An 11,592-nucleotide genomic window follows, 5' to 3' on the forward strand; every position below is an offset into this window, starting at 1 on the left:
ATGATCATAGGTGTGCATCAGTTCCTCTTTATAAGCTTGAGGAGATACATGACTTTTTTCATATTATTGTTGTTGTGACAGGCTTACTTTTTTCCCTAAGCCAGTGTGGCGCGACAGTCATTTCTTACCGTCGCTAGCCTTCTTATCGCTCTATCACGGGCATAGAATGCTTCGCAAACCCGTGACACGCCAAGCTGCCCAATCTGGTCAGCCTAACGGCCAAAGGCCATGCACCAACACCTTTCCATGTGTTGAATCATTTCATTGGCCCTGTGCACCACCTCGTGTGCAGCTACCTAGTGAAAGTTTATCAAGCACTTTTCCAAATGCGTACTCTATGTAGTCCATGTCATTTAGTGCATAGTCGTTCCATACCAGCTATTACTTTTGAAAAGGCACAAACTTGCTTTATCATTGCGTGCCATGTTGCATATTGTGACGTCATGCACACGACACAGCAAAACCTCACCACCGAAGGAACAAGACCTTGCAGCCCCCAGTTCGAAGACCAGTTGATGATTGAACACCATAGCGAAGAGCACTACCCAGACTCATTCGTTGGTGCCTAGGCATTCACTCTCCTAGCCCCGAGTCACCATACTCGGTTGGAATCACCTAATGTGATCCCTAGGAGAATTAACTCTAATCCACATGCACCCCCATGCATCCAACCGCTACGCGTGGGACTTTGCAAACTGAGAGGTTCTTAACCAAATATCCAAAGTCAACATCCTCTGATCTGCTGGTACTGCTTAACCAAACAACATTCTATATCTATGACGCCATACAACGATGCACTAACGATGATACTAATGCCTATCGCGTGCCATGCTACCACCGCACGTCACCGATCAAGCCAACCCACACTGCGCATTCTTACCCTCAATGCATTTTTCACTCGGTAGAGCTTCGCACTGCAATTGCTCCATTCCGAAAGATCGGTTCGGGACAGTTTCACTACCAACAGTAAAAGCTTAGAAGGCTGCTTGCTCCTCTTATCAAAGCTTCTCTCGAGAAAAATTCTTCGCTATCACCAATTAAGCTAGTCCTAAGAACTGCAAAAAGATCTCTTAATGTAAATTCCAAGTGGTGTTTTGAAGTTGGATTAAGAAGTACTTATGCTAATTAAGTTTGGTAGTACTTGGTCTCATGTTTTCTTTCCCTTTTCACAGGCAGCTTCACCTTTAAACCGGTTGTTGTTGTTTTAAACCTTTAATATAGTCTTTTTCCTTTGCCTAAGAAAAAAGGTGATTGGATAAATAGGGCTGGGTAATGAGACGGGCTGCTCGTGGCTCAATAGGCTCCGCAAGCCGAATACAAAGGCTTCTGAACTTAGTTGGTATAGACTCGTTTACTAATAATAAATATATTTTATATCATAAATGAAGTATTTGGCTTTAAGTAATAAGTTTATTGTTCAAGCCCTATTGCTCTCTTGCTTACAGCTTTGAAACCGTGTATTTATTTTGTAAATAGGCCAGTCTTATCTCAATAGGTTTAGTGAGCATTTTTTATTATTTTCTTTTTTTTTTGTTTTTGTTGCTAAAGAACAGCTTGAACTTGGCTCATTTACTTCGGGGTCAACATGAGCTCGAGCTCGGCTTGACTGACCACAAGAATGAGATAAGCCTGAATACCCTCTATTTGGTTTGTTCGGCTTGTTTACTAACCCTGCAAATCACCTGGTATGCTATTACTTCGTAGAGGGTGCAAGTGATTTGTGTTTGAAATGGATGCATGCACACATGTACTTTTGTTAGGTATAAGGCGTCATCATCCTTTTCAATTTGATTTTACCTTGTGTTCTCATTCTATCAAGGGCTTGACTCTTAGATGGAATTAAATGACTTCAGCAGGTATCTTGGTTAGTAACCTTTGCTATGTATAAATTATTATCAATCAATTATCGAAAAGATATATGAGGCGGATTCAAAGAACACACGCACAGACGTACATTCTGCAAAGTCGCAAACAAGCATGTAATAATAAAAAATATGTAACAAATAAAAATTGAGTAATACTAATGATGTAGCAAATATTGTTGTTGTTCATGAGATTGTTATCTTAATTTGTGAGACAAACCTTCTCATATTGTGGGATTTGAACTTGCAACGTCCCTATACGAGGTGAGGTGCACCCACTGCTCTTACAAGATAAGCGGAGGCCCCCGTTGGTGTAGGCAACATTGTAATTATCTTAATGGGGATACCAAAACCTTATTGAAAACTACACGAGACCCCATCACTTTTCCCTTTTTTTTTTTCTTTTGTATTTCGGGGTGGGGAGAGCTTCTAGAATCATTCATGGTTTAGTTGCTATCATGAAAGTAGTGCTCTCTCTCTCTCTCTCATTTGTATATATGGATCAATAGTGCCTAAAGCATATAGTCACATATCACCTTTGAACCTAATTTAGAAAATAAAGAGAACCTCTCTCGCCAAATGCACTTCCTTTCCCAGGCCAAACAAAGAATGGATCTTAAAAGGGGCGTTTGTTTCACCCCACTTCCTATGAAAGAGACCCTCCCCAAACTACTTCCCTCTCATTTTATGCTTGGTTTGGGAACCGATATTTGGAAGTGGAGACGGGGATTTCCGTTGTCTCTGCTGTTTGTTTCCTTGCAGTTGGGAGTTGGGAGCGGAGTTGTTTCATTGTTTTTGGCGGAGTTCAAAAATATTCATCTGAGAATTTTGTTGTGAACTCCTCTCGAATCTTGGCCGACCCATCTCCACTCCCGTCTCCCTCTCAACTCCTGCTCCCAAACATAGCCTTATTGTTTTCATTGCAAAGGGCATTGTGCCCTGGTGTCCAGTTGAGTCAGTCAGGTCCAGATCTGCTTACACCTGATCCATTAATTTATGCCGGGAAAGCAACCGTCTGATCAAGAGTTGAGATCAAAGGAGCAGCCAAGTGCCATGGCTACAGCATTGCATGGGGCCCACAGATACAGAGTGCAGGCCCCACATGAAATGCTGTCAGTGTGATTGGCTGTGTCAAATAGCCATGGCACTTAGCCGATCTCTGGATCCTGGCTCCTCAGATCAAACCCGAACGGGATATGTAAACAGTTGTGTTTAAAAGAAATCGACTCACTATGATTAATCAAGAGGTCTGTGGATGTCAGAGATCAATTGGAGAGGCAAAAAGGTACCACACGGGATGGAAGCAGCAAGGTACCTTGCTGTATACAACTGTGCTTATGCTTATCGTCATTTAAAGAAGCATGCAATTTGGGGGCGTCAAGTGACTACTTAAATAAACAAAACAAACGCATCTTATACAATTGGGCCCCCCTTGGTCCCTCACCGAAGATGCCCGAGCTGCGGCTTTTCCTTCAAAGTGAAAACCAAAAGCTAGGTGATGCCAATTTTGAGGAATAAAAGCACTAGCTGGCCTTTTTCCTAGTGTAACAAAAAAAAATATATATGCCCTAAAATTAGTTTTTTTTTTCAATGAATTTATTGTAACAAAAAATTGTTAACCAAAAAACTTATAAACGATAAAAAGAGAAATTATATATACATTATAAATTACTTTCAGAGTTTCTTTCTTTTTTTTTTTTTGCGTTTTTGGCTAGGCTAATGATGCACTTGCCGCAAATTAGCAGGTCTCCAATTCGTAAAAGCCTTGAGGTCCCCTCCTACCCACTAGGGAGTACACTCACCTCAGACCTTGCAGCAAGGAATGCCCTTTGGGTTTTGAAACCATGGTCGCCCCATGGCAAGTGAAGAAAAATTAGAAAAAAAAAATCAGGAAACTCTGTGTAATAAGAAATTTGAAAAGAAGAAGAAGAAGAAGAAGTTCGGAACTGCATAAAAATTAAAAAAAGAAGAAATCAGGAACTTAATGTAAATTATATATATCACCTAGCTAGTACTGTATCATGTCAAGAAAAGAAAAGGTACAGATTCTATTATGTTTGACGATAATAAACAATTGAATGGAATATCAAAGCAAAGAGCTGAAAGTTTCTTTTTTAATTTCTCTCTAATACATCGTGATAGTATCACAGTCTATACAAATTTATGGGCGAAATAATTTAACATTCATTTTAGTGTGATTTTGTCAGTTTGAGATAAACTCTAAGCATAACACCGTCTTATGAAAGTAGGAAAAAACACTAACAATAATAAAGCCAAATGACATGCTAGCCGTATTATAGTCGTTCTACTTTGGTATTGCAGCCTTCTAAATAAAGATCAAATATGCATATATAAAATGTTCTGCTTTGTTGTTTCTATATATATATATATATATATGTAAAAGGACACTATTTCAAGGAAGCATCCTAAGTTGATGGGTTTTTTTCCCTTTCCGTTTGAAGTCAAAACTCTCTCTCTCTCTCTCTTTGACGCTCCTGCCATCAAAGAATGGAGAAATTGTACCGAGAATTCCCTTCTTTTTTATTCCTGAACTCCAAAGCAACCTCTTCTCTTCTGCTGAACATAGTTGGATTTATTGAAGCAATAGTTTTCTTTTTCTTTCTTTTGAGACCATGAATTTGAATAAACTCTTTTTAAGGGCATAAAAAATTTAAAAACTATTTGCTTTATTTCAACTTGTAAAAGGTGAATGCGCCCCCCATTATTGTTGCTTAGAGAGGAGTTTTTTAAGTGCCATGCGTTTGATTAAGAAGTCCATGTTGCAAACTTTAGTTGATTTCTGGAATATAAAGCAACCACATGCTTAAGAAAATAATAGCTAACCCAAGTCCCCATTTAGGTAATACCATCTCCACTTTGTGCACCCATCACTTCCCAACGGTCAATTGTTCAAGAAAAGCAGAGCCCCCCAATTGTATATCTTGTGAACACACCAAACACCACAAAGTCGCCCGCCTGATGCCTGCTAGCCACGAACAACGGCCTACAAATATCGCTGTCTGCCTTTTTGCTTTTTCTCGAGTGGAACATCTTTCCTTCTCCACTCACAATCTGTCACCGCGGTTCCCCACGTTACCTCCTGCTCGCATTTGCTTTTTCACTCTTCCTTCATACTTTCTCCCTTTGTCTCTACACTTAAATAACTATCTACTTACTGTTACTGCTCTTTCTTTCCAATATCTCCCCTTATTTTAATCTCATCTGCTCTTTCTTTCCAATATCTCCCCTTATTTTAATCTCATTCCCTTTTTAACCCCTCTACTTTTTTCTTTTTTTCTTTTCCTTAAACCAACTTTTCTTGAGTGCTACTCTTCATTTCCTTCTCTCTATAAATCGCCCACCTGCCGCTCTCCTTGTTCCTCATGATGAATTCTCCCAGTTTTATTTTCCCTCCTCTTCTCTTGCTGTGGACCTCTTCCTCTCAGTCTCGGTTACTTCACATCTCTCAACCCAAAACCCACCAAACAAAATGAAGAACAAAGCTACCAAGTTCTTGAAACAGGTCTGGACCGTAATGGGTGCGGTACTAAAGTCCAAAACCAGTGCTGTTAAGAGCAAAGGCGGGGCTGTCCGGACCCGTTTGATAGTTCTCAGTCTGTTGAGAAACAAGAAGTTCCTTCTCAGCACAATCTCTCATAAATTACATGCTCTGATTGGTCATGAAAAGGCTGAGCCTGGTCAGGTGAGCTCAATCTCTCACAAATTTCATGCTCTGCTTGGTCATGAAAAGGCTGAGCCTGGTCAGGTGAGCTCAATCTCTCACAAATTTCATGCTCTGCTTGGTCGTGAAAAGGCTGAGCCTGGTCAGGTGAGCTCAATCTCTCATAAAATCCATGCTCTGCTTGGTCCTAGAAAGCCAGAGTCTGGTCATGTCAGCAGAATCACTCATAAGATCCATGCTCTGCTTGGTCATGGAAAGGCAGAGGATACTGATGAAAGCAAGGGCATTGTAGTTTACAATCCCATGTTGGCCGAGGCTGCCCCGGTGGACCAGTGCTGTGATGATTTGGTTGATGAAGAGGAGGAGGATGACTATCCTGATCTAACTCACTGCCTCTTTGACTTCGAAGATCTAGAGCTCGAAAATCAGAACCTGTCGGTGGTTGAGATCATTAAGAAATCGACAAACTCCGACGACTTCGTGCTCGAAGATGAGATCGATCGGGTTGCCGATCTTTTCATCAAGAGGTTCCATCGGCAGATGCAGATGCAGAAGCTTCACTCGTTCAAGAGCTACCAAGACATGCTTGACAGGAGTGTATAGATGCTGAAAGATTGCCAATCAGGAAAAATTAATCAAGCTCCCGGCTCATTCGGCTAAGCCAATCGATTCATTGGAGATGAAATCTTTTTAGAACTCGGACCTGTTGCTTCTGTTTGAGCTATGGTGATGGACTCTTGAAGCTTGCTGCACAGGAAGAAAGCATTACTGAAAACTATGGCATGTTGGACCATTTGATTGTTTGCATGAAGTCCATGTGAATATGATACCTATTTGGCTTGGGCTCTTAGCAATAAAAAGTTGTTTATCCTTGGTGTATAGTCTGATCAGTACAGTAATCTCCTCTGCTGATTAAGTTTGTAGATTATCATTGGAATAAAATTAGTGATCATATTTCAGACTCATGTTTATATTTAAGTGGTTGACGCATATGTTGGCTCCTTCATGTATTAGTGAAAAAGTAGATTATGACAGGTAATGATTGAGTAGTAACAATAAGAGGAAACTTCGAAGATGGTCATGTAGAAATCTATAATGAACAAGTTTGTGCTTTTTAAAGTTTTGGGACAGCGAAAAAAGTTGTTTCCTATTATGAGAGTCACCGCCCTTGGCTTGGTCCCTTGCCAGCCTCAAAAGTAAGCCCAAAATAATTTGCCACTCAAAGGAGAGAGAAAGAGGTGGATTGGTGGGAATACAAAAGCAGGAGAGAAGAAAAAGGTTATGCTGCTCGAATTTTTACAAAGTATCAGATGCGTTTGCCTTTTCTTGGTTTCGCTGCCCGTTAAAATTGGAAAAATATTCTTAATAGTGCTCTCTCTCCCCCTCTCTTTGACATAAGATACCAAGGATCATATGTTTATTATAAGTATCAGCTCCAGCTCCATGGACTCAATCCAAGAAGAGTCCCAGGTCACCAGTTCACCTCACGTCCAGCTCTACCTAAGCTGGGATCCTAATCAAGAAGGAAATCAAGTTCAGAAGGAAACTCAAGAAGAGAAAGAAAGAAGAATTCTAAACAAGGAGGAATATGTAGATATATAAGAAGTAAACTAAATCTAGTCTTCTCTCAAATTGTAAACTCGGAAGGAGTTCTATAAATTGTAATGGCCATGGCCAGAGAGAATAAGAAGAATCCAATCCTCTCCTGTGGATGTAGGCACATAGTAGTCAACCACGTTAAAATCTTGAGTGTATTGTTTTCCTCTCTCACGTTTCTCTCTCCTTTCCGCTCATATCCACGACTTCTGATCTCATTTATGGTATCAGATCCTCGATCGTGATATCCAGTGGGTTCGATGGCCACCACGACACCCACTGCTTTCTCTACCAAGTTTCCATATCCGGCAACATTAAATGTTGCAAATTTTATTTAGTTGAAACTGACTCATGGCTCCAGGGATTCATGACAGACATGTTACTGCCCCAAATCAATACCTTGTTGGCGCTGATGGTGCCCCCACAGAAAACGCCGATTATATCGCCCTCGCCCGGAGGAAATCAGACCTTTTGTTCAAAAGCTGGATCATTGGCACACTATCTAAGGGCGTGCTCGGATTCATTGTTGGCCTAGACACAGCTGCTCAAATGTGGTGGATGCTCAAAGAGGCCTCGACTCTGGATTCTCAAGAGCGTGAATGTTATCTTCTCCAAAATTTACAAACTTTGCGTAGGGTAATTTTTCTATTACTAAATATATTGATGCATTAAAAAAATACTTGTGATAAATATATTGGCTGTTATTGGCAAGCTTGTCATGATTGGGCCAAAGTTTTCTCTCTCTTGAACGTCCTTGGCCAAGGCTGTGAGGCTTTCAATCCCCTCATACAAGCAGCTTGTATCCTTGCTCCAAGGCCATGAAACATTTAGAACCCTTCAATTATTTGACCATGATAATTGTGCTAACCAAAATATGGCTTTTATGAGAGAAGAACTTTAACAAACAAAGGGATACCAAAACCCGCATATCAATCAGAACCGTCAGAAAAAAACATGGCAAAATAACCAATAGAAGGACAAGAACGGTGCTTGTCAGATTTGTCTTAAGCCTAATCATACTATCTTAAAGTGTTACCACATATTTAATCAAATGTATCAAGCCCTCAGGCTGACTACTATGTCGATGTCCGAGAGTCAGGATCAAGTATGGTTCCTAAACACTGGTGCAAGTTCTTACATATATAACTGCTAATTTAGGTAAACTCCGTAACCTCTTTAAGTATTTTGGACATGAAAACATCACGGTTGGTAATGGAAATAAGTTCTGAATTACACACGCTGAGATGACAGACCTAGAGGTTGATTCGAGAAACCTTAGACTTGATAATGCCTTTCCGTTGTTCCCAACATGAAAAGAAATCTTATATCGATAAGCCAATTGACATCTAATCAGCCTTTGTTTTTTAATTTTTATGACAATCATTTTTTGATAAAGGAGACAAGGAGAACAAGAAGGTGATAACATCGGGGCGTAAGAGCAGTGATCTTTACATTTTGGAGCTCAACACTAAAGAGGTGTTCTTCTCAAATAAGCATCGTGCAGGGAAGCATGGCATTATCGTTTGAGACATCCAAATATGGAGTTGGTTGATTTTTTGCATAATAAGAATTTGATTTCATTTTCTAGTAGCAGCAATAAAAGTTGTCATGGTTGTCTTATGGCTAAGTCTAGTCATCTAACTCCTTTTACTATTTTTTATTCTACATGTGGTGAACCATTTGATAAGATTCATTATGATGTTTGGGGTCTTACTGCTGAGTCTTTGTCTCAAGGTTTTAAATATTATGTTATCATGGTTGATGATTGCTCTCGATATGTGCATATATCAGTTGATGTTTAAATTTGAATTTCCTAATCGGTTTTATGAGTTTCACAAAATAGTCTCAAGTAGACTTAGATCAGACTAGATATGCTTATGACATTCTAGACAAAGCTCAAATGAAAGATTGTCGTCTTATTTTTACTCCCATGGTTGGGAGTCCCCACCCATCCCCTAATGCCTCGTCTTCTGAAGACGTTCGGCATTACCAAAGTCTCATAGACAACCTTCAGTATCTCACATTTACAAGACCTGATTTATCATACAATGTTAATTTTGTTGGCCAGTATATGCATGCTCCTATGACATTCCACTTGTCAAGCGGATTCTGCGATATATTAAAAGCACTATTGCCTATGGTATTTGGCTCCTTATTCACAATCCTCTTGTTCTCTAGTGGGTTTTTTTATGCAGATTGGGTTGATTGTCCTCTCACTCATCGTTCTACCTCTTAATTTTGCGTTTACCTTGATGGCAACTGTTTTTCTTGGAGTGACAAAAAACACCCTATTGTTGCTCGTTCAAACACTAAGGCAGAATATTGGTCCCTAGAGCTTCTATAACCACTAAAAACACATGGATCGATAACTCTTATCCTTTGTGACCTTGGCACATTCATTTTCCATACTGCTTCTATTTTTTGTGATAATCTTTCTGTGCGACACATTACTGTTAATTCGATATTTCATAATCGATCTAAGCATATTGAAATTGGATTACCACTTTGTTGGTGAAAAAGTGGCTCAGTGATAGTTGGCCACTATCTTCATTCCTTATGGCCTCCAAGTTGCAGATATTTTTTACTAAGCCATCTACTAAACTTGCTTTCCAGCTTCTTTGACCCAAACTCGGCTTATGGACTTCTCCACTACCCAGTTTGAGAGCGGTATTATCAATATCAGATCCATATCCAACTTCAGCTCCATGGACTCAATCCAAGAAGAGTCCCAAGTCACCAGCTCATCCCACCTCCCGCTCTACACAAGCTGGGATCCTAATCAAGAGGAAAATAACGTTCAAAAGGGAAACTCAAGAATTGAAATAAAGAAGAAGAATTCTAAAGGAAACTAAATCTAGTCTCTTCTCAAAAAGGAGTTCTATAAATTATAATGGCCCTGGCCAGAGAGAATAAGAAGAATCCAAACCTCTCTCCCGTGGACGTAGGCACACAGTACGTAGTCGAACCACACTAAAATCTTGGGTGTATCGTTTTCCTCACTCTTATCTCTCACGTTTTTCTCATATCCAAGACTTCTGATCTCATTTAATGTTGATCCTCGTCATCCACGTGATGCATCTGGACGGCTAGGATTAGTCTGTCTACGACCAATCCTAGCTGTTGACTGGACGGATAGAATTGTGTGTAGGACGGAACCCATCCTATGTCAAATGATGGGATCCGTTCTCGTGCATGTGTGTGTGCGTGAATGCATAGATCATATAAATAGCTGACAGTAGGTTGGTTTTAGACCTGATACGCTGAAGTAGGTTTTACTTGGTTAACTGACCCAGGGGCATGGCCTCACCAAAGCAGGTTTATTTAGTTAAATGGGTCAGATCCATGGGGCCGGGTCTGACTATTAAATGAACTGGAGTCTCGTTTAGAGATTAGCATTGTCTTTTACTTTGTAAACCTTCAAAAAGGAAAAAAGCTGTTTATCAAATTAACACAGCTTAGTCCTGCCTCAGACAGGTCCAATTGGACCCAAAAATCTGGATCTGGTACCGACACATCAGGGACTCAGAGCTGAGTCAGGACCCTGATCGACCCGTTGACAGCTTTACGCAGGTGATCCATGCCAGACGCATATAGATCGGTCCTGTGACCATGAACCTATAGAAGCTGAGTCAACGAACTAAATCGCAAACGTGGCGACTCCCTGGGCCAAGGGGTAATTAAGCCCATGGAGTTTTACGATGTCAGGACAGTGATCGTATGTACGTTAGGCTTAACCAACACGGCTAGGTCTCTGATTTCTCAGTGTAAATAAAAAAAAGAAGAAAAAACACAAACTAAAATCACCAATTGGATGGTCGACTCAATCAAATAGCTCGAAACTACTAGATCACTCGTGGGGCTTGAAGTTTCTTTTGTCTTCACAGGCAAACTAGTGACTCAAGGCACTAAATAAACTTTACCAACTTTGACTCCATGAACTGGACCATCATTCTGTGGGATTTCAATCGGATTACTCCCTGTAAACCATCAGAGAACGCTCGGATCTGCTCAATCGGATCAGTATTGTAAGTCAGATCTAGAGATTATTCAAATCAAAATCCGACCTGATCTATATATTGCAATTTTAACATGTAAATAGCTTGTTTTGTTCTATTTTTTCCTGATCCATTATTACCACATGTATTTTAGATTCTTACCTCCACTGATCCAATTTAGTTCTGGATCTGGATTTGTATCTACTGCTTACATTTCAGATTAGGATCAGGATGCCAAATCCAGACCAAGTCTGATCCATTTGCAGTACCCCTACTCCTACGCCATTTGTTGCAATACGGACTGGTCTCCAAATCGATCAGAGGATCCATATAATGAAACTTCAGCACAACTTCATTAAACCACTTGCTTTCGAATCGAATTTGGAGAAGATCTGAGACTACTCATGGGCTAAACTGCAGTAATATGATCCCTCAGATCAATTCTAATAAAGATGAA

The 11,592-nt window shown here is 40.2% G+C and overlaps 1 protein-coding gene across 1 annotated transcript; it reads left to right on the forward strand.

Moving 5' to 3' along the window:
* Nucleotides 1-5,251: 5,251 nt before the first annotated feature.
* LOC149833547 (uncharacterized) lies at nt 5,252-6,500 on the forward strand. The gene has a single exon (XM_090012886.1). It carries the CDS (start codon nt 5,353-5,355, stop codon nt 6,145-6,147), a length of 795 nt encoding a protein of 264 aa, XP_089869012.1. The 5' UTR covers nt 5,252-5,352; the 3' UTR covers nt 6,148-6,500.
* Nucleotides 6,501-11,592: the final 5,092 nt, after the last annotated feature.

Source organism: Nuphar pumila, chromosome 7, assembly GCF_984573655.1.
Source record: "Nuphar pumila chromosome 7, dmNupPumi1.hap1.1, whole genome shotgun sequence".
In the NCBI taxonomy this organism is placed as follows: Eukaryota; Viridiplantae; Streptophyta; class Magnoliopsida; order Nymphaeales; family Nymphaeaceae; genus Nuphar; species Nuphar pumila.

Coding starts and splice junctions, on each gene's coding strand:
- LOC149833547 (XM_090012886.1), top strand. CDS start 5,353: ATGAAGAACAAAGCTACCAAGTTCTTGAAACAGGTCTGGACCGTAATG.